Source organism: Phyllopteryx taeniolatus, chromosome 6 (assembly GCF_024500385.1).
Source record: "Phyllopteryx taeniolatus isolate TA_2022b chromosome 6, UOR_Ptae_1.2, whole genome shotgun sequence".
In the NCBI taxonomy this organism is placed as follows: Eukaryota; Metazoa; Chordata; class Actinopteri; order Syngnathiformes; family Syngnathidae; genus Phyllopteryx; species Phyllopteryx taeniolatus.
The window spans coordinates 3,026,506-3,050,964 of NC_084507.1; the positions used below are offsets into that span (position 1 = coordinate 3,026,506).

General features: G+C 41.4%; 1 protein-coding gene across 4 annotated transcripts in view; it reads right to left on the reverse strand.

Annotated features, from left to right (window-relative positions):
* Positions 1–24,459, reverse strand: part of LOC133479384 (intermembrane lipid transfer protein VPS13B-like) — a 489,205-nt gene that overhangs the window by 183,599 nt on the left and 281,147 nt on the right. For 2 of the 4 annotated variants that reach the window (XM_061776308.1, XM_061776309.1), the window contains 4 exons: positions 24,264–24,399; positions 23,195–23,464; positions 22,940–23,096; positions 22,749–22,860 (listed from right to left, as the gene is read on the reverse strand). In XM_061776308.1, coding sequence (XP_061632292.1) covers positions 22,749–22,860; positions 22,940–23,096; positions 23,195–23,464; positions 24,264–24,399 — 675 coding nt within the window. Of the gene's footprint in view, positions 1–22,748; positions 22,861–22,939; positions 23,097–23,194; positions 23,465–24,263; positions 24,400–24,459 lie in introns of those variants that run through there. The other 2 variants (XM_061776310.1, XR_009788936.1) reach the window with 2 other exon arrangements.

The window sequence follows — 24,459 nt, forward strand, 5'->3', positions numbered from 1 at the left end:
GGTTTGAAGAAAAAGGAAGGAAAGAGAAAAAGATGCTGGCAGTTGCAATGCTTGCCACGCAGTCAGGGAAAACCTCGCACCGCAATTACTTCCCAACGGAGCCTTGTCCGTAAACTGTCCCACACCCAAAAGGGTAGTTTCGGGGAGTTGGCAGGAGCTTCCTGCGGGAAGTTCGGTGTCTCCCAGCCTCTGCCACCTCGTCCCGATAGTGATGCCGCTTGGTCTGGAGTTTTGGGGTCACAGTGCCATCGGGCGAGAGCATGTCCGTTACACATTGTTCAAGGTATCAATCAGGAGAAGATTATAAAAGACTTTCCAAGACATTAATGATACCATGGAACACACTGAAGACAGTCATTATCGAGTGTAAAAAATATGGCACAACAATGACATTACCAAGAACAGGACATCCCTCCAAAATTGATGAAAAGATGGTAAGAAAACTGATCAGGGAGGCAGCCAAGAGGGTGACAGCAACTTGAAGGAGCTGCAGAAATTTCTCGCAAGTACTGGCCTTGACATGTGACCACCATCTCCCATCTTCATATGTGTCCAAACGTAAGCCTAATTTTACAAAGAAAAACATCCAAGTCCAGCTACATTTTGCAAAAACACACTTGAAATATCCCAAACACATGTGGGAAAATGTGTTATTGTCTGATGAAACTAAGGTTGAAACTTTTGGTGATAATTCCAAAAGGTATATTGGACCAAAACAACACTATACCAACAGTGAAGCATGGTGGTGGCGGCATCATGTGTTGGGGCTGTTTTTCTTCAGCTGTAAATGTGGCCTTAGTCAAGGTGAGAGGAATAGTGAAGAGTTCCAGTTCCAAAAATGTGTCAGTTTTAGCACAAAACTTTCAGGCTTCTGCTAGAAAGCCAAAAAAGAAGTCAGGAAAAGCCTACTAGAACAGCTGAACTTTATTTGGGGTTAATCCAAGGCACTTTAAATGAGTGCAGGGGTGTGCTGACTCCCATTTCACATGAGTTTGAGTGTGATTGGTGAATTCTGAACACAACCACATTCCCATGGGGGAGGTGCACACTATCGAAACACATTACCTCAGTTGTTTATTTTCACTTTCCCGATCGAAAAGATTTTATTATTTTATATTGAGTTGCACATGTCAGAGAGAGCGGCACGGTGCTCGACTGGTTAGAACATCTGCCTCACAGTTCTGAGGACCGGGGTTCAAATCCCAGCCCCACCTGTGTGGAGTTTGCATGTTCTCCCCGTGCCTGCGTGGGTCTCTGGTTTCCTCCCACATCCCAAAAACATGCATGGTAGGTTAATTGAAAACTCTAAATTGCCCATAGGTGTGAATGTGAGTGCAAATTGTTGTTTGATGATATGTGCCCTGTGATTGGCTGGCGACCAGTTCAGGGTGTACCTGCCTCTCGCCAGAAGATAGCTGGGATAGGCTCCACCATGCCCGCGACCGTAGTGAGGATAAGCGGAACGGAAGATGAATGAATGTCAGAGATCATTTTACACTTGACTATGTCAGTCCCAGGATACACATGTCTGGAAACAATGAATCCCAGCCCCCGGAACAATGAGTCCCTTCAATTTATCATCACGGAGTACAGATAAAGTAATCCTCGGCAATACGACAGTTGTTGCTTTGTATTATGTATAATGCGATTAGTGGCTATGCCCCACAGGTAGGATGTGACCGAGAGGTGAAAGAGAAATTCTGGAAGGAGCTGGACGAAGTAGTTCTGAGCATCCCAGACAGAGAGAGTCGTGATTGGCGCAGATTGTAATGGACATGTTGGTGAAGGAAACAGGGGTAATGAAGAAATGAAGGGTCAGTTCGGCATCCAGGTAAGGAACCTTGAGGGACAGATGGTGGTAGACTTTGCAAAGAGGATGGAAATGTCTGTACTGAAGACATATTCCAGGAGAGGCAGGAACATAGGGTGACCTTTAAGAGTGGAGGTAGACGCACATAGGTGGATTACATTTTGTGATGACAATGTAATCTGAAGGAGGTTACTGACTGCAGGGTAGTGGTCGGGGAGAATGTGGCTAGACAGCATAGGATGGTGGTGTGTAAGATCACTCTGGTGGTGGGTGAGGAAGATTAAGAAGACAAAACCGGAGCAGCGAACCATGTGGCGGAAGCTGAGAAAGGAAGAGTGTTGTCCGGCTTTTCGGGATGATGTGAGACAGGCTCTCGGTGGACAGAAGGAGCTTCCAGAAGACTGGACCACTACAGCCAAGGTGATCAGAGAGACAGGCAGGAGAGTACTTGGTGTATCTTCTGGTAGGAAAATGGAGAGGCAGACTTATCCAAGGACAGAGGTTAGCTAAGAAGAAGTGGGACACTGAGAGGGCCGAGGAGAGGAGAAAGGAATATGTGGAGATGCGAAGTAGGGCGAAGATGGAGGCGGCAAAGGTCAAACAAGAGGCATATGATGACATGCATGCCAGGTTGGACACGAAAGAAGGAGAAAAAGATCTATACACGTTGGCCAGACAGAGGGATAGAGATGGGAAGGATGAGCAGCAGGTTAGGGTTATGAAGGATAGAGATGGAAATTTGTTGACAGGTGCCAGCAGTGTGCTGGACAGATGGGAAGAATACTTTGAGGACTTGATGAATGAGGACAATCAGAGAGAAAGAAGAGTAGAAGAGGCCAGTGTGGTGGACCAGGAAGTAGCAAAGCTTAGTAAGGGGGAAGTTAGAAAGCCACTTAAGAGGATGAAAAATGGAAAGACAGTTGGACCTGATGAAATACCTTGGAGCTTCTAGGAGAGGTGGCTGTGGAGTTTTTTTCATGTTTGTTCAACATAATTCTCGCTGGTGAGAATATGGAATGGTGGAAAAGTGTTCTGGTGCCCGTTTTTAAGAACAAAGGTGATGTGCAGAGCTGTGGGAACTATAGAGGAACTAAGTTGATGAGCCACACAATTAAGTTATGGGAAAGAGTGGTGGAGGCTTGACCCAGGACAGAAGTGAGTGTCTGCGAGCAACAGTATGGTGTCATGCCTAGAAAGAGTACCACAGATGCATTAGTTGCCTTGAGGGTGTTGATGGAGAAGTACAGAGAAGGTCAGAAGGAGCTACATTGTGTCTTTGTAGAGCTCGAAAAAGCCTATGACAAGAGTACCCAGAGAGGAACTGTGGTACTGCATCCGGACGTCTGGAGTGGCAGAGAACTATGTTAGAATAGTACGGGACATATGTGTGGGCAGCAGAACACTGGTGAGGTGTTCTGTAGGTGTGGCAGAGGAGTTTAAGGTGGAGGTGGGACTGCATCAGGGATCAGCCCTAAGCCCCTTCCTGTTTGCAGTGGTGATGGATAGGCTGACAGATGAGATTAGACTGGAGTCCCCGTGGACCATGATGTTCACAGATGACGTGATCTGCAGTGAAACCAGGGTGCAGGTGGAGGAATAGTTAGAAAGGTGGAGGCATGCACTGGAAAGGAGAGGAATGAAGATTAGCCGAAGTAAGACAGAATATATGTGTATGAATGAGAGGGGTGGAGGGGGAAGAGTGAGGCTACAGGGAGAAGAGATAGCGAGGGTGGAGGACTTTAAATACTTGGGGTCAACAGTCCAGAGCAAGTGGTAAGGAAGTGAAGAAACAGGTCCAAGCAGGTTGGAACGGGTGGCGGAAGGTGTCAGGTGTGTTATGTGACAGAAGAGTCTCTGCTAGGATGAAGGGCAAAGTCTGTAAGACAGTGGTGAGGCTAGCCATGATGTACGGATTAGAGACAGTGGCACTGAAGAGACAACAGGAAGCAGAGCTGGAGGTGGCGGAAATGAAGATGTTGAGATTCTCTCTAGTAGTGACCAGGTTGGATAAAATTAGAAATGAGCTCATCAGAGGGATGGCCAAGGTTAGATGTTTTGAAGACAACGTTAGAGAGAGCATACTTCGATGGTTTGGACATGTCCAGAGGAGAGAGAGTGAGTATATTGGTAGAAGGATGATGAGGATGGAGCTGCCAGGCAAGAGAACTTGAGCAAGACCAAAGAAAAGGTTGATGGATGTCGTGAGAGAAGACATGAGGGGAGTTGGTGTTAGAGAGGAGGATGCAGGAGATAGACTCGCATGGAAAAGGATGACACACAGTGGCGACCCCTAACGGGACAAGCCGAAAGGTAAAGAAGAGGAAACAAGAACAAAAATTGGAAAATGGAATGGAGGAAAAAAAATGAAACACCTCACAGAAGAATATGCAATTAATCAGATAGATATGCTTAGAAACCAACTTCAAAAGGCAAAACATCAGTTAGACGTTATTGTATCAAAAATAACAGATTTTCTACAACAGTTAAGCTACACTAACTTTGAGTACAATAATAAATGGGGAAAATTCCTTGCCAACCAACTTCAGCGCAATAAAGGAAAGTCATTAATTACAGCCATTCAAGATTCAAACAGCAACTGTAGACAGTCACCGCTAGAAATGACATTTTTTACAATTTTTATAGCATTTTATACGCATCTTCAAACAACCCAGATCAAAAAGAAATGTAAACTTTTATTAAGGATCTAAACATCCCTCAATTAAATACACAAATTAAAGACAGCCTTGATGTTCCTCATCAAATGGTTGCACCACAGTGAGGAGTGTGATTCTTGGCTAGAATTGGAACAAACAGACTGCAACAACATCAAACTACCAAAACTCCCATTATTTCTACTCGTCTTAAACGCCATAAATGTTTCACGTATCCAATAATCGCATCCACCTTAACGGCTTGGTGGCAAAGTTTAGAATCGACAGGATCTCAATTAGCTCCCAGTATGCTCTCCCCAATCTGGCATAATACAGATTTCGAAATTAATAATATACCCCTTCATTTTAGTATATGGGAACAACGTGGAATTAACCACCGACAACAACTATTTAACAATAATGTTTTTAGGACACATGATGAACTGTTCCAAGAATTCCAAATAACAGCCAGAAACTTTCTTCAATACAATAAATTAAAAGCAGCAATTAAAAAAAAAATTTAAAAAAAAGAATACCAACACTCCGGAGCACCCTCGAACTGCCGGAGTTTGTCAAGCAAATAATGAAGCTTCTCCCGCAAAGCAAAAGAAATCTCTCAAAAGTTTATAAATTAATTTCATGTACTAAATCAATGCACTTATCAATCACCAAATGGGAAGAAGAGCTCTCCATGTCTCCTGACCGTAGCTACTGGATACAGCTTTGTAACAATATGTTTAGAATGACAAAAAACACAAATCTACAGCTTATACAATATAAAGTGCTCCATAGAACACACTTTACTCAGTACATTATGCATAAAATGGGCTTCTCTCCATCTAATATATGCGTGCAATGCACCAAAAATACCCCAGACACCTGTTTTCATGCTATATGGGAATGTACACCAATTCAACGCTTTTGGTCTTCGGTGATACAAAAACTCTTGTTTAAACTGCAGGATTCCACTTTCCCCAAGATTGTGCATACTTGGCGACTTAAGCATAATTGTATATTCACAATCATTACTTGTCGCGTTAGCTACCGCTAAGAAAACAATTCTATTAAACTGGAAAAACAAACAAGCTATTAACATCAATCAGTGGCTAAATCTCATCATAGAATATATTGCGTTAGAAAAAATATCAGCAGAACTAAAAAAATCAACTACATACACATATACGTAGATAGCTGGTCACCTTTCCGCAACATGCTTAATCTAGACTCTTGATTCCTTTGCCTGAGTAGGGAGCCATTTGACAATAGCAAGACTATTTTCATAAGTGTAAAAAGTAAAAAATGGAATTCTATATTCTTTGTTGTCGAGGTTGTTGTTTTATTATTATTCTATTTTTCCTTTTCTTTTTATTTTCACACATTTTAGATCAGTTTGCATGGTGAAAAGACACATGCATGTTGTGTGGATCTTCTCCTCTTTTCCCTGTCTTTGCTGTTCCGGAGTCTGTGCTTTTTTCACTCCTTCCTGATCTCGGGGGTGGGGGGGAACTCCTGGGGAGTAATGGTGGTGTGATGGTGACTTGCCCATGTTCCGAGGGTCCACCTCCCACGGTCAGGGGCTGGTAGAGAGCACTGGCGGGAATGTGTGTGTGTGTGGGGGGGGGGGGGTTGGTGCTGCGGGTCTGGGTGGGATGGCCCTCTTTGTCGGTGGTTGTACGGCCTAATTGGCCCGACCTGCAGGAGCCATGCTTCTTAATCACTCACTTAGCACACACTCACACCATTCACTGTATATATTTTTCTCACTAATCGCATCTGGGCATATACACATATCAAAGGGTTCCTGGGGGACTGGTATGGAATCGGGAGGGTGTTGGTGTCGGATCGGGTATCAGCACGTCTGTGCTGTTTCCCGTTCCGTGCGCCCTGCCCCTCCCCCTGCCTGCCCCCCCTGGATATTAAATGCATCACACACACTCCCCATGTTTTAATGCACCACATACACTCATCACTGGAGGGCTGTGGGTCATGGGTGGGTGGCTGTTAGGCAGTAGTGCCTGGCAGCCCTGCCCCCACCCCTCGGCTCACGGACCTCTCCAGATTTTAATGCACCCACACCACTCGGGTGTGTGTGTGTGTGTGTGGGGGGGTCACTGATACACGGGGTAGGGCCAATAGCTGCCAGTCGGGGACCTGGCAGTCATAGTAACAGGGGGGGAGGTGGGTCTCACTCCTGAGGCCGGGTCCCCCGGGCTGGATGACTGCTTGATGTTGGGGCTGACCTATCATGGCCCGCGGGTGCTCCTTGGGTCCCCCTCTTATCGTTCCCTTGTCGGGTGCCCCTATCCGCCCTCCTTTCCAACAAACAAGGGACACTCTCGCACCCTCGGGCTGGGCGGGGACTGGCTGCATCACGGGGCCTGCGGGTTGGGGGCGTCTGGCTCTCCTGGAGGTGGAGTGGGTGGTGGGGGGTTTGGCTGGCAGGCTGGCATTGGGTCCCTGCGGCCCCCGCAGTTGTCGGGGCGCCTTGGTGGGGCCTGCCGACCGCCCTGGGTCCCTCGGTGCGGGACGTGTCCCGTCCGCCGGGCTGCTCTCGGGCGGCCCCCTGGGCCTGATCCCGCCCCTTGATTGATTGGGTGGGTCCTCAGCTGCCGCTGTGCGGCCACAGCAATTACAGGACACTTCTGTCAGTCTTTGTGTATGTAAAACGGTGTCAATTCACGTCCATGTATCTGCAGACACACACCCCTAGGACTCTTTCATTGAGTGGGGGGGTCACGCACTTACTGCGACAAATAACTCATGAATATGCAAATCGCTTGTGTATCCCCTCACTTATACTCTCGTCCTGTAGACTTTTATAATTTATATAATGTATGCGACCACACTTCAGTTATACAGCCAGGTTCACGACCCTTGTCCTCCATACTTCTTCTCCTGACCTTGTCCTGTTCTATCTTGTCCTGTCCTTCCCTCACAGGGTGTAGCACTACAGCCCCATGCAACACTCATAATTAATGTTTCATTGTTGTAGATAATGTAATGATTTACTTCTCTCATCCTGTTTACAATTAATGCTTTGTCATTTCTTTTTTTCTCTCTCACTTCTAAAAACATTGTTCTGTTGGACTGTCTGATTATCAATAAACCTCAATTACAATACCACAGCGGAAGCTTAAAAACTCCACTGTGACACAGTAAAACTGTTCCGGCACAAAAGGGATAGAGATTTTCCATTCTGCTTAACCTAACAGCCGAACAGGACAAACAAAAAAGAAAAGTTTTATTTGTGGCAATTTATATTACATTATTATATTGAGTTAAACATTGAGCACTGTTCCTGTGTGATACATTAAATACTCATGTGTAATACATAAAATACAATAAATGTTTTTTTTATTATTTCCAAACTATTCTTCAAAATACGTAGCTCGACCAAATCATTACAATCCCCCCTTTATTATTTTCAAATTGTGTGTGTGTTTTTTTTCTTCCAAATTATGCATTGAAACACATTATATAAACAGTGGAGTGGATTTTGAATTGTTGTTTGTTCTGTTCACTGGATCAAGTACAAATAGCTGTCAAGTTGACTTACAGAACATGTCTGTAAAATAATGTATCAGTCATTAAAACAATTAGTAGATTTGCCTGGAAGATGGGTATCAACAATATAACAATAGCCCTTTTATACAAAAGTGATCAAGTCTCACATTACAATGGCATTTACAAAGCACAGTCGTGATTTCAGTTCTAATTGAGTGGTTCCAAAAACAACACTTTTTTGTGAAGCCATTTTTTTTGTTGAGGTGGACATATGCTTTGGATCATTGTCACACTAATAGGTGCAATTCCTCATCATCTTCACTTTCCCAGCCACACTCTTAAGTTTTTGAGCCAAAACTGGTATTTGAAACTGTTAGTGAAGTCCTTCCATGTTGTCAAACGATCCAATTCTAGCTGAAGACAAACAATCCGCAAGCACGATCCTCCCACCAACATGTTTCATTTGGGTATGCACTTTTGGTTCTGTGCCAGTTTCTCTTATTTTTCGTCAAACATACTGTTTGGAATTAAAAATCCAAACTCCAGTGTTGTTGACGGCCTGCCCATATGTTCCCTTGGCCATAAAGGTCTACAGTGTGTCATGGTCTGTGTTTTGTTTCATGTTTTCCTGTGTTCAATCTTTTTCATGTCTTGTGAAAAGTCATCTGCTTTGACTGTTGTCCGAACTTTCGCGAAAGCCGGCATCATTGCCGAACAGCTACCCAGCAACGAGACTGACTCAAACAAGTACGAGAGGGAACCCGGCATGTTTGATGGCGAAATTGCCCAGCTGTTGAATTCAGACACAGAAGATGAGGACTTCGATGGATTTGTGACAAAAGATTGATCAAAAAATAACATAAATGTATTTTTAAATGCGTAGTAGAATAAAGTTCAACCAAACTCACTGTTTTGCTTCCGTTACCTAATTTTAGCATGTGCCGAATAATACGGTGCGCCTTATGTATGGCTTAAGAAATAGACCCTGTAATTGAGAATGCGTCTTACAATTCGGTGCGCCTTATGGTGCGGAAAATATGGTAGTTATTGTGTCCACCTGTTCTTATCAACCTTCTACCTTGTGTCGACCAATCAGCTCCCTCCAGCTACTCGTGTCTTGTCCAGGTGTTCCTCATTATCTTGTCAATCTGTTTGTATTTAATTTCCTGGTTTCTTTCAGTTCTTGTTGGTTCATTGTCATTGTCCCTGTCTGTGTCACGTCATAGTCGTCTGTAGTCATGTCTTGTTTCCAGTTTTAGGTTTATTCAAATGTTTCTTTCTTTGGTTATCAGTTGTGGGACTTCGTTTAGTTTGCTTTTCCATGTTCCTTGTTTGCCTTTTTTGGAAATTAAATATCATTTTTTGATACTTCTGCACTACTGCGTTGCCTCCCTGCTTCCCTGCACATGGGCCCACCACGTTTTTGCCTTGCCTTCAAAAACCAAATGTTGCACAGTGCAGAACATGTGACACCCAATGCATTGGATTCCCCCCCCCCCCCCCCCCCCCCCAATCTCTGATTTGTCCGCAATTCTTTTCTATTACACTTGTAAATAAGCCTTGTTTTTTTCACATCTAGGATTTGATAATTTAATTGGCACTTTACCAAGTGATTTTTATTATAGGCGCTTTATATATGTTATAATTAACTTTACATTGTGATTTAAATTATTTTATTGCCATTTTATGTAGGAATTAATTGAACTTTACATTGTAATTTTTATTACGGTTTTGTATTTCGATATATTACGGAGTCTGTATTACATTTTGGTATATTTTATGAGTTAGTTGTTATGTACTCCAATATGTTTGTTTATTTTATGGTCGGGACTACAGATAAAAATTTGCTTTCTGCTAAATCGGGTGCAATTGTCTTTTTATGCCTTTGATTTAGATTAAAGTATGTGCACATTGTCTATACATGTAATTAAAGAAAAATCTAGATAATGACTTATACCTCTGCTTCAGGTTTTTACTGTATATTGTATATACACCTGGCTTGAAATTTTAATTAAATGAAACCAAAATGAACCTGTGTGCAATGCAGTAATTATTCCAGCCAGACTGCCATGGTCTCTATGACAAATATACTACTGTAGAAAGGAAGTGAGCCACAGACAGTGTAAACGTCCTATACCCCCCTCAAGGACTTGGATCTCCAAAAAAAGTTCTGAGCACAGCTTCTGGTTCTTTAGAGTTTGGTATGACCTCCTGGGGTTATAATATGCCTCTCATTACACAAGCATTAGACAATTACCACTGGATTCTCATGGGTTTCCCAGAGCTATGCTTGTGGCTTCACACATGGGCATTTAAAAGCATCTGCACATTCCTTCTTTCTTGAGGTTGAAGTCTTTTTTTTCCTACTTCAGCCCTCCAATTGTCTTTTCTTTGATGTGATGTTCTACTGTGTAGATGGCAGGTAACTACTGACCACACGCACACTTTCAAGCTTAAACAAGAATGTTTCCATGTGAACACTTCTGAACTGTCCTTGCTTTGTATATTGATGAATTGCTCAGTTTCTGATATTTCATGGTAAATCTTCCGAAAAAGAAATTAGCGACGACATACTGCCGACCACCTGGTGTGTGATATGCTGTGTGGTTGACCAGTCAGAGGTTCCCTGACAGCTTCAAACCAACCACAGGATGCCAGAATATCAACATGTCATGCGTAGCATGAAAAAGAACAAAAACACCATCATAATGTGCAAGGCTGGGGTTTGACAACACACACTGACACACAAGCACACAAAAAAATATGCACATTCTATTTCCGCTGTGTGTGCACACATCACACACTGACAGGAGAATGTGTGTATCACAGTTTTCAGTTGGGTTTCCTAGTTTGTGATAGGGTGTATTCTTAGAGCCTCATATCCTGCTTCAGGATGAAGTTGATACACTTGCACATACAGCTGAGGCCACTGAGGTCACAGTCCAGTGGCCAAGCATTCAACCCCTGGATCAGATCCTTTTATGAGAGCAGCACAGCTGAGTGGTCAACCCACTGACATCTGTCAACATGCATCCCGACCTGACTGACAGCAGCATGCCAAAACACAAGAGTGGTTTCCGGGAAGCTCGCAGATAAGGTCTGTCACCTTGCACATGCCCTAAACAAGAATTAGAGGAGGCCTTGTTTCATACTGTATAACAGTGAGGTGGACAAAAGAAGAAGAAGCTATGCTGTGAATGGCACATGGATTGCAGATGAGCTGAATAATAAATAAATAAATAGCATTTAAAGTATCTTGTAGTACGACCAGTTTTCAAGAAATGCAATAAAGTGCAGATAATTAAAATAAATACAATAATAAAGTGCTTCAAGTCACATGCAAGTATGCCAACTACCATTTAACCAGTAAAAATGCTCATGGGGGTTATGAACCTGAATTTTTGTTTTAAGGACTCACCCTGCTTGGGTTCTTCAGGTCCGTCAATCTGACAAAATGACTGCGTTCTTCACAAGATCACTCAAGACAATGGAAATTTTGCTGAACAAGGTGAGTCGTATCATTTAAGCAAATTTGTCCACATCAATACTTGTGTTCAATATGGACCAATAGCCTAATGCGAAGCCAAACAGTACAAATGTTGGATTGAACATTAAGTAGCTGATCTGCCAAGAGTAAAGTTTAAACAACCATTCTATGTGCTTGATCTATGAGTAAGAGTACAAAGTTGGGAGTATATTATATTATTATATGATTTTTACACCATTTTTATGGCTAAATTGGAGACTAAAATTCAAGTCGATGGGCGTGGTCTTCTCCAATTTCTCCGTCCTTTAGACACGCCCTCAGGGTATTTAACCTTTGACTCCCGCCTCTTCTCCGTCTCGTGTTTTTCTGTCTTGTGTCCGGCTTCTCTGCTGTTCTGGCTGTTTAATCTCTCCAGCCACAGGGTGGCTTCGGCCAAGCCCCTCCCCCTTCCTTTGTCCTCCGGTGCCACCATGTGCGCGCGCGACCCCCACAAGCTGACGGCGACGCTTTCAATCGAAGAAGCCAGCCATGCGGCTTCAATCGCTTGTCCCAGCCGTGATCGGTTAGCGGAGCCTCAGCAAGCAACTACCAGCATTCCGTACCGGTCACCTATATTTGAGAGCAAGAACGGCCACAAGTTCAATTGGCAGGAAAGTTATGAGCGCACCCCGATGGGACAACAATTTTCCTTTTTCTGCCTGTTTTTGTTTTATTTTGGTGCATCCTTTTTCTTCAACCAAACCTGCTTCGTTTTCCTTCTGAGATGCGAAGAGAAAGACCATCCCCAACGACCAACTGATATACGGTCATGAGTACAGCACAACAAGCGTTGCTCGAATGTATAAGATTATAATGCCTACTAATTTTGGGGTAAAATACCAGCTTCACACAAGTTCCAACGTTGTACTCTTTCGCTCTGACTCAACGCATTAAATGCTCACATTTTGATTTTTAGCCCAGCAAAACACGATGTCCTATTTCGCTTCTCGTACGCCTATTTTTCTTTCTTTCACCATTATTCGTGTTTCCTTTTTGTACTTAGACCCCTCTGTGTTTCCCTATAGATCCCTGCTCGATCCATTAAATATTCTAGAAAATTCCACTCCTTGTGTTTTGTGTGTGTTTTGAGTTTAATAATGAGACCTCTGTAATCTAGAATTTGTATTTCCTAAATGTTGCAACCTTCAGATTATGAGACTGATGGTTTTTCATCACTTTCCCCCCAATTTCATACATATAAAAAGAGACGTGGTGCCCTTTACGAGACAAAAATAGTTTGATTGTGACGTTAAAACGTAAATCGAACTAACCTGGAAGTGAACGCAGGCGTTCACCTTCGACGAATTAATTTCTTAAATAAATTACGTTCATCCAAATCCAATGTACGCTACAACTGATTAACATGACACTGGAGAGATGACACATATGCTGAGCAGGGGCTCACTGAATTTTGGTGCATATTTAGAAATAAAAGGCAGATCAAGCAATGTATCTTCTCTTTTTGCACTCTGAGTTACAATGGAACACGTCTCCCTATGCCAGACTGCAAATGGTTAACCCCCCCTACCCCCACCCCCCTTGCAACCTTTCCGATGAACCATAATGTATCCTGCTAACAAATATCCTGCGTAAAGAAACTAACAACATAGGGCACTGGATGAGTTTTTAACTTTTCTACATTTCTACCTAACCCACAAGTGAGAGGTGTTTTCCCAGCCAAAAACTTAAAATAAATAAATAAATAAAATAAAATACAATTTAATGATTCTACTGAACTACAATGCAAAAGCAATGTCTGATTTTAGTTGGTTAATTTTCAGTATATATTTTTTCATTATTAGTCAGTGTCCATTGTGGGTTTTGTGTTCAATTAACTGCCTGGTTGCAGGACAGAAACCCCGGTGGTTTGCTTTTTGTGTGTGGGTTAACAATAAAGAACACTGCTATCGTTATTGGGAGAGCGCACGTCGCTGACTACACAAACTGTAGCTTGCCACAATGTGATTGGACAAACAAATATAAATGTAGGGCTCTATAATGTTTGTCTTTTGTTATAGTTCAACCTTGACGGAAGGCTGTTCTCCTGACTGTTATTCTAGTTTTAGATGTTTGAAAACATTTTCAGTCGAATCATTATCTCAAGAAAACTTCTGCGAACCCCCAGTGTGATTACAGAAAAGATCAGCATGTCATAAGGATGACAAGAATCAATCTTCTTTGGTCGGTAAAAAATTACATAAATACTCAGTCTGACAAAGGTAATTAGGAGACCACAGGCTGGGTAAAAACGTTGGACCAAGCTCCAAGACCAACAGCTCCTACAAAAAAGAATGAAAACAAATGTACTAGTTTAATGTGGTTTATTTGTTTGATTCGCCTGTGGTGAGCTCCAATATCCAAGCATTCCATGTTTCTTCACAGAATCCATGAAAATTCTTTAAATAATATTACTATATAATGTAAAGTGGGACCCTAGCAAGGGAGGTTCTTCTTGCCTAATCTCCCCAACTATCTAAACTCCAGTGGGGGAATACAAGTGTTGTGTTGCAACCATGTCATTGAGCTAAAGAGCCTGAGAATAACATCAGAGAGGCCACAGATATTTAAGGAATGAACCACAAGCTGTACACAGAAGTCAGCAGACACCACAACACAAGACCCTGTATACAGCTCCCTGCTTGCGTAAAGACTGTTGGTTGAACACAATGAGGAGCTGCGGGACAACTTTAGGATGACGGTTAAGTGGATTTAGAGGAATAATGAAAGATGACTACAACATAGTATGATGAATAAGTCTGAGTTTGTTTGATAACAATGCATTGCCAAGTTTTTTAGGTCTTAATATTACTTTGAAGCAAATCTCTTTTAAGTTACTAAACAGAAAGAGGTATGACTACTGGTCAGTCTAGAGAGTGTGGAGTACACCCTTAAAAGAATGATAGCCTCATTCTGAGTGGTTGACTTCATTAAATAAAGTGGAAAGGTACTGTAGTTCACAGATCAAAGATCAAAACCACTAACATTTTTCTGGTTTCCTCTGTTCTTCTCTCATAGAATTAAGCTCCACAAACAAAGTTCTCGGAAAGCACTCTTAGTGAATGCCATTGTTTCCATTTGCTGATATCAGTTTACACACTATATAACATGCTCGCTATATCTTCTGGGAAATTAGGAAATCCATCAATCAAACCCCCATTTCTTAAAGAGAAGAATAACAGATATAGATCTACTAAAACTGTAAAACAAATTTATAAAAAAAAGTAAAGATAAGAACCTGGATCAAAGACATCTGAATAATGAGTTGAGTCTATACTTCCTCTTGTAGTCACTAAATCTCTAAAGCCCCTTATACACATCCCCTTTGCTTCTTCCTGGCTCACCGTGCTCTGTGCATGGTACCAGAGCAGTATGGAGGCTTGAAGTTGACCCAGGAATTTACTATCAGAGGTGGAACACTGTCAGCTGCGACCACAGTGTGAAGTTTAACACCCGAGATTCACTGCCCATGCCCCTTTGTGTTGAAATCAATTGTGTTCATGATGGGAATCCATGACCCCAGGCAGTATTTGTAAGATGTGTACCATTCTTTAAAGAAAACATGGCATTCAAATTACACTATACTATAAGGCATTTTACAGTAGCGCAATCATTAAACAAAACAGCCACAAAGAAAATAATGAGATGGTTATTATAATTATTATTATTAATTATCAAAAGGTTTATAAATAGTATTGAATTCATTTGATTAGACTGATGCAGAAGTGGCTACAACTATGAGGCTACTTAAATATACATAAGACTAAATAATGTCACATTATGATCTTCCGGACATTTGCTTCAAGAAATCTTCTGGACTGAACCCCTTTCAACACCATACACATACAGTATTGTACATGCAGTGTGTCAAGCCAAAAAAACTCTACCTATAAAAGAGCTTACAGTAATCATTAGATTTCTCAGTAGACCGGAAATATTTTAAAACAACTCCAAAATTAATGTATATAAGCGCAGGTCCAGTTTGGCACTGTGTGTGGCCTAAAAGTGCTTTTCCACTGCAGCAGTGTAGCAGAGTTGACACACTTTTTGCTGGTGTAAACAAACAGGGAAATTTGGCACTTGGCAACAGACTAAAGTGATGAAGCAAGTGTGCACTGAAGCATCTAATGAATCATTTTCTGGGAATTCTGGGTTTTATGAGGAAAAGAAAGATGAGGAGTGTGGACACGGGGTTGGCAGCTGAGAGCTTAAAAAAAAACAACGGCATTCCATTAAAAACTAAAGGAAACAACATTTGTGGTTGTCACACAGACAATTGAGACAATTTTACTGCATCTTTCTGACTCAGTGAGGAGACAACAGATCTGTCTAAACACTTACAAGTGCCCAATTCCTATATCTGATTTTAAAATGAATAATTGCTAGCAACTAATATCCCTTACAGATGTGTTTATGTTCACGGAACCTAAGAAACAATCCACATGCATAGATGTCCAAATCACATCTAAGTAACTCCACAAGTCTCAACACCTGGAAGTGACAACACGGAAGTAAACTACAACCCCAATTGCAATGAAGTTGGGACGTTGTGTTAAACATAAACTCGGACAGGTGGCAAAAAAGACTGAGAAAGTTGAGGAATGCTCATCAAACACCTGTTTGGAACATCCCACAGGTGAACAGGCTAATTGGGAACAGGTGGGTGCAATGATTGGGTATAAAAGGAGCTTCCCTGAATTGCTCAGTCATTCACAAGCAAAGATGGGGTGAGGTTCACCTCTTTGTGAACAAGTGCGTGAGAAAATAGGCGAACAGTTTAAGGACAATGTTCCTCAACGTACAATTGCAAGGAATTTTGGGATTTCATCATCTACGGTCCATAATATCATCAAAAGGTTCAGATAATCTGGAGAAATCACTGCAACATTGAATACCCGTGACCTTCGATCCCTCAGGCGGCCCTGCATCAAAAACCGACATCAATGTGTAAAGGATATCACTACATGGGCTCAGGAACACTTCAGAAAACCAATGTCAGTAAATACAGTTCGGCGCTACATCCGTAAGTGCAACTTGAAACTCTACGATGCAAAGCAAAAGCCATTTATCAACAACACCCAGAAACACCACCGGCTTCTCTGGGCCCGAGCTCATCTAAGATGGACTGATGCAAAGTGGAAAAGTGTTCTGTGTTCCGACAAGTCCACATTTCAAATTGTTTTGGGAAAATGTGGACGTCGTGTCCTCCGGGCCAAAGAGGAAAAGAACCATCCATCATAAAGAACTGTTATGGACGCAGTTCAAAAGCCAGCATCTGTGATGGTATGGGGCTGTGTTCGTGCCAATGGCATGGGTAACTTACACATCTGTGAAGGCACCATCAATGCTGAAAGGTACATAGAGGTTTTGGAGAAACATATGCTGCCATCCAAGCAACATATTTTTCATGGACGCCCCTGCTTATTTCAGCAAGACAATGCCAAACCCCATTGTGTTACAACAGCGTGGCTTCGTAGTAAAAGAGTGTGGGTACTAGACTGGCCTGCCTGCAGTCCAGACCTGTCTCCCATTGAAAATGTGTGACGCATTATGAAGCGTAAACTACGACAACGGAGACCCTGGACTGTTGAACAGCTGAAGCTGTACATCAAGCAAGAATGGGAAAGAATTCCACCTACAAAGCTTCAACAATTAAGTGTCCTCAGTTCCCAAACGTTTATTGAATGTTGTTAAAAGAAACGGTGATGTAACACAGTGGTAAATATGACTCTGTCCCATCTTTTTTGGAACATGTTGCAGCCATAAAATTCCAAGTTAATGATTATTTGCTAAAACAATAAAGTTTATCAGTTTGAACATTAAATATCTTGTCTTTGTAGTGTATTCAATTAAATATAGGTCAAACATGATTTGCAAATCATTGTATTCTGTTTGTATTTATGTTTAACACAATGTCCCAACTTCATTGGAATTGGGGTTGCATAATAAATAATAAAAATAATAAACCTTACGTATGGTTTAGTATGCCTAGAATGTACAGTGTAATGAGTGAAACACCACAAATTAAAGCAAGAGGCCACAAAAGGGCCATGTTGATAACTAATTATCTGGTCAGTATAGAATAATTTTCTAGGCCAATGATTCTCAAAGTGTAGTACCAGTACCACTAGTGGTTTCCGGGATCCCTCTGGTGGTACGCCATATAATCACTGCCTATATATTCTATTGTATTGAACTTATTAGTACATTTGAAGTGAATATTTAAGAACTGTTTTTTTTAAAAAACATATTTAGGTAAAATTTTATATAACTGCGATACATTTGAATCAAATGATTTTAGTAGAGGTTTTTTTTTCCTCTCCCTATATTTGAACAGTGTTAATGTTCAAACTGTGCATAATAGAGATAACATTCATGCATTCATCTTCCATTCCGCTTATCCTCACTAGGGTCGCGGGCGTGCTGGAGCCTATCCCAGCTATCTTCGGGCGAAAGGCAGGGTACACCCTGAACTGGTCGCCAGCTAATCGCAGGGTACATAGAAACAAACAACCATTCGCACTCACATTCACACCTATGGGCAATTTAGAATCTTCAGTTAATGCATGTTTTAGGGATGTGGGAGAAAACCCACACAGGCACGGGGAGAACATGCAAACTCCACACAGGTGGGGCCGGGATTTTGAACCCCGGTCCTCTGAACTGTTATGCAGATGTGCTAACCAGTCGCCCACCGTGCCGCCCACAGATAACATACAGTGGCTTATAAAATGAAAAACACTTTTTAGGAATAAATCATCTATCTTGTTTTTAATGACCACTATAGCCTGTTTTGTTACTGTATTGTAATGTTGGTCACTATGGCAGTACTTGGGAGAGCCAAGTTTTTTTTTGCGGGTATGTGGGGAAAAAGCTTTGAGAACCACTGATCTCGGGAACTCCACTTCAAGGTGACGTCACAAGCAATTTAATGTCCTGCTTGAGCATGTACAACCGTTCCATTTGTTTGAATTAACCATTCACATACAAACTCAGGTTAAATGGGAGTCCAAACCTCCCGTCTTTGAAAGACCCAGTGATTAACCCCCCAAAAGTTCAGCAGTTCTTGTATGCTTTTCCTGACATTTTTGTAGTCACATATACAGCAAAACCCATCGTCCACAGAGAGCTTGCACGGCATCAGTGGGGTCTCATTCTTCAAAAGAATTTCCAAGGCATTATTAAATATACCTTGGAACACAGTCATCATCGAGTGGAGAAAATATGGCACAACAGTGACATTACCAAGAACTGAAAGCCTCTCCAAAATTGATGAAAATACGAGAAGGAAACTAGTCAGGGAGGCTGCCAAGAGACTGACAGCAATATTGAAGGAGCTTCAGAAATGTCTGGCATTTACTGGCTGTTTAGTAAAGGTGACAACAAACTAACGTCTTCTTCATATGTCTGGGCTAAGGGGTAAATTGGCAAGAAAATAGATAAAATTATTTAGTTTTTTTTTTTTTTCTCCAATTGTTTTCTACAGGTTATAGGTCACAATGGTGGAAAATGTTTTGAAATGGTTTATCTTGGGGTAATCTTTTTTACTTGTATCTATATCACAATAGATACATTATATCACAAAAAAAATTTTTTTTTGTGTGTGTGATATAGATATTTTTGTGATATAGATACAGTGATTTTCCCTACATTGGAAAGATGGGGAAAAGGAAAACACAAATTCACATGGAGACATAGAAAGAAAACATTAGTAAGACCTTTAAGAGTGACCGGGCATGGAAAAATAGACAAGTGAAATATAATGTGGATAGACACTTTTTTTTTTTAAGACATGGAGCATGTGGGAAAAAAAGGAAAAGGCGAATAACAATAAAAATGATGGGTAACAGTGAGCATGTGAAAGAAATTACAAAAAGTGACAGTTCAATTTAACTTACAAAAATCAAGCTTCAAGCAGGAGTGGTCAAAGAAGAAAAAATAACTAATGTTAAGGAGACAAGCGTTGTATAATAGAGGTAATAAATTAAAGTTATTGAACTATCAAAATTGGCTGGAGTGCCATAAATGTCAGGAAACTAATACAGAATGGGAGAATCTTATACCGACGAATAAAATATAAAAGGGGAGACTGAAATAACATCTATAGATACTGTTCACCCTTTTAGCTTTGCTCGCTCTCTCTTACTACTGACACAGCAGGATCAGCCTTCCCCTCTGTTACCATAGAAATGCAGACCTGCACCAATCAAAACAAAATAACAAAACATATTTTGAGGCACTGCGGGATGCTCCCTTGGTCTCTCTCAGACAGACCATGAGGTAACGGGTATGTGATGGAATCTAGGGCTGTGTCATTTAGGAGTTGTCGGGAAATGTGCAGGACGCTAAAGACACAAATACAAACACAAATCCAGGACTCAACATAAACGAGTACACCCTAAAATATTTGTTAGAAAACTTTGGGTTTCCTTTGAAAATCAATGTCTTCTATGAAATATACTATGAAATAAACTTTCCACTGGTGTATGATATTTAAAATGTTAAGCTAAACACTGCTTGGACAGGTAATAAAGATTTTATAGTGGTTACAGTTTGAACATCGAACAGATTGAATTTCATTTCTCGAAACTAAAGCAAATTGTCAGCTGTCCAGCTTCTCAGAACAAATATTGTTCGGAATTAAACATTCCACTATCAATGATCAAAAATCACTGTACAGAAAATAGAAACACAAACTGGGTTTAAACTCCTTCACATTGCATTTTGTATGTGATTCTACATGTAACATGGTGTACCTGAAAAGGTGCAGCCATCTTTAGGGTACTTGTAATCCCCTTCACACAAACTTGTGACCCAACAAGAAGCTTTCAATTGGGTGTTCCATATGGAGCAAAAATAAAAAATAAAAAACTGACTGAAAAAAGAAAAAAAAATGCACATAAGTGGTGAGTAAAAGATCTGTATGATTTTAGAAAGGGCCCAAACCACAAGAAAGTCAGGGTTGAATGCATGCTGGACGTTCCTCGGACCAGCACTCATGCACACAATTTTTCAAGACAGGAAAATGATTTCAGCTGTGTAAATTGACAGCGGCCTTGTAAGCTCAAGATGGAGAGGGAAGAAAAGGGGAAGCCTTGAGGCCTGTGTAATAATTCCTGCTTAGCAGAGAAGCCGCTGGGGACCTCCTCTTTTATGGAAACTAAATTCAATGTCACATGATCAAATGAAACTGTAAACTGCTACCAAATGAACCTCGTAGTGGATATCAACTTGGGTCTGAAGTCTTACAGGCACTGGTTTATTTAGCCTTCTTTGAAGAGGCAAAGTGATGACCATGCACACAGTACACTTAAAATGTTCAGGATCAAATGGAAGTTGGAGATAGCGTTTCGAGGAAACCTCATCTAGATATGCTCCGTCAGAATGTTTACGCCGGCTCGCTGCTTAGCCTTGGCCGGCCTCTCGTCTCCCAGGGTGGCATTCAAATCAAACCTCGTGTTAGACATTCTAACCAATTCCATGTACAGGAGACAATAACACCATAGCTGTAGCTCGGATTAGTCATTCAGTTAGGTCCACGGATGTAATTAGAGGTGGACTTTATACAGAGTTACAGCAAATGGCTACTGGCACATATTGCGTTTGCAGCCACATATGGTTATAGTTTGTAAACACACATATGTTTACAGGATCACAGCCCATCGACTGTGACTTACGTTATATGACTTGGGGGATCAAATACAGCATGATTAAGCACAGATAAAACACATGCATTCTTCGGAATAAAATGTCAACGATCGTATTTAATTGATGTTCAGACATGATCTAGGAAGGTAGTGAGGAAGATAATGCCTGGTTAGGACAAGAAAAATGTTCACACAAAGTAGTTTGGCATTGGTTCCACTCAGAAAGGGAAGTGGTGACTCCAAATGTGGTTTGTTTCCACACATGCACAAACACATGCTTACTGGTCGTGGTATTGGTAAGAGTGAGTGCAAACATGCATCTTGAATATGTACAGCATGTGGTGTATGTATTACATATATGCACAACCTTATGAATGTTATGTGCACTTTACTGAGTTCATCGTACATTTACTAGAAGTGCATGGAGCAGCCTTGAGTCAATGTAGTGTGTTTGGGTCAGGGTGTAGCTTTCTATGAGCCCATCATTCTTGAGGAGATGTGGCGCCACAGAGCCTCAAACTACCAGAAGCAGACCTTTTCAGGCCCTTCGTAGGGTGAAATTGCACGTTTTGGGGGAAGAAAGTCTTATTTTCGCAAAGGATTTCTTCCATATTTACAAGATCATCAGTCATCATCTGACAAGATAACAACATGGTCAACACAATTCCATGGAACCGAAGTATATGCCGAACAAACATTTACCATAAACAAACATAAAACATAAGAGTGCCCCTTGTGAAACTGGGTTGAATTTAAAAAAAAGAAGGAACATGACAAGAGGCAGTAAAACAGTAGCTATGGTAACTGATCAATAGCATGCGTGCTGTTCTCTATATCTGTTTCAGGTTGGCGGGTATACCCCTGAGCATAGACCATCTCTGCCTGCCTGCCTGCCTGCCTGCCGCTTGCATTTTCCCCCTTTTAAGACATTCCCGCTGGCTGAAGCAAGTGTTGTCATCCATCCTTTTTTTCTTCCACATTACGTCGTGTGTCAGCACACATCTTACTTGCAGCTGCACAAAGCATTAGGCATCACTTTTATCCCCCCATTACATATGTTTGCCAGCAACATATCTGCCCATTCAAACAAATGCTTTCTCACAGATACAATGTGGGGCTGTGGTTTCCAGGCAGCTGTGACACAATCCAGAACCTCAGCGCTGCCTATAGCAGGGAAATATGTTTTGTGCCGAGATATTCCCCTTAGAAGTTCAGATTTTCCCGACCTAGCAGCTTTCAACCATATGACTCTTTTGTTTGAGCTGGCAGAAGTTGTAGACCCTAAATATGTCGTTTATTGTGCTTTGTCATTGCTGATGCAGCTTGACTGTGCTAGCTGTATTCTTAAATATAACACGCTGTTGAGGGGAAACACTCATGGGACAAATTACTAATCGTAAGGTACCCTGAAAAATATTTGCCTTACTACAGGTTCTATTCTATGTTACAATACTTTTCAATTAATCAGCCAAGTCTGTTGGACTTTGAAATCAATTAAAATATGGCATCGGTGTTTATGCTGCACATTGTAATAATAAAGCAACAATCAGCTCATAGAAGACGTTTCTGAAATAGCTTAGACTTATTAGGGGGCAAAAAAAGGCTCATCTTACTGGTAGAGGTCTTTGCGTAGCACTGTGCGGGTAAGGTGGTTATCAGCCTGAGGTGCCATGCTAAGGGAACCCAACTTAAGTACTAAGGTATCTTCTTTCTTTGCATGGAGATCTGTTGACACAAAATTGACAGCTGTATAAGTCTTATGGAACATCCAAAAGTAGAGTGTCTTCAAACGACTGTTTTGTACCTGGTGTGGTAGTTTTGTCAGGTGCTCGAGGGCAGAAAACCCTGATCAGATTAGTGTTGAGGTAGATGAGAGGCAAACACCGAGAGGTCAAGGTGTGGCTCCTCATTGGCTGGCCTGCTGACTTTCCACGGTCTTTGTAACATCTTGGTACTGTCGTCTAATAATCCAGTCAAAATTTAGATAATTCAAAAGAACGTCAAAATAATTTTCATGGAACAACATATTTGTAAACTTGTACATTCAATTAGTTCCTACCTGAAATATTCCAGCTACAGTAGTTAACAAAGGACAGGACAGCACAACATCAAAGGGCTGAGCTGTCAGCAGGATTTCTCTCAGGTACTGAGGTGAACCATCTGCTAGTGGATCAGCAGTAACTCGCTGACCGGCTGTTGTAGCACTGCGCGTTGGCCGCTCAGGCCGTGTGGTGAGTTTATGACGAACATTTTTGGTGACAGCCTGTGTGTAGGTAATGGACAAGAACCCATGTTGTTGGTGAGAGCCTTCCAAGACCTTGGCTGCCGTCTGGCCAGTGGTGAGAGAGGGGGAAAAAATTATTACTGCAACAGGCACTGTCACCTGAAATCATGTCAAACTCATTACAGTACAACCAATAATAACTAAATACATTGACTGTAAGATCCAATTGAAAATAAATGTGCGTTCATAATGAGACTTACAGGAGACTTTTTTTTTTTTTTTTAAATCTGAAATGGTCAGATATATTTTTTTAACACTGAACTATCTGTACCAGACTTAAAAATGTTTAAACATAAGCTAATGCCTATTAGGACAGAGGCCTGGGCTATGATGCTATATGGTCTAGCAGGGAATAAGGTAAAAGAAAAATACTTTGAGATGACAATGAAATCAGAAAAGTATGTTTTTGTTGTGAAATTGTATACAGTTATACAGTCAATGTTGAATAAGAATGTAAAATATACTCCTAATCAAAAGCGAGAAAACGACAACTTTTCTTAAAACACCAAACTAGTCTTCAAAAACAAACAGTGACAGTTGATATCCATGAAACAAAAAAATTCAATTAAACAAGTGTGAAACATACAATTATGTGCCCTTTGGAAGAGCTTTCTGCAAAAATTGAAGCAAACAAACTTATGATACATTCCTCAAAGTGTCATATCTAAAGATTTACATCCCTTTAGAATCATATGTGACTGATTTAAATAAAGTGGAACGTTTCAAAGTAAAAGTCTCAAAGCACTGGCTGCCAAAAAACATCTCTGAGGAATGCACAGAACCTACACCACTACAGATGAAGCATAGCAGAGAAAGCTACAAAGCAGAAGTGCCATATTCTTACAGGAGGGAAAAAGCCAGAGAATTGGCTGAAAGAATCTTGCTTGCTGACCGGTCGAACCAACACAGTGCGTCTGTTCAGCTTGTCAGTGCAAGAGAGGACCACTCCTCCACAGTTGTGCCGAACACCCTCCTCCGTACTGGAGGTAAGGAAAGAGACAATAGGTGGACAGGAGGACAGAGAGAGCAGGAGAAGGAGA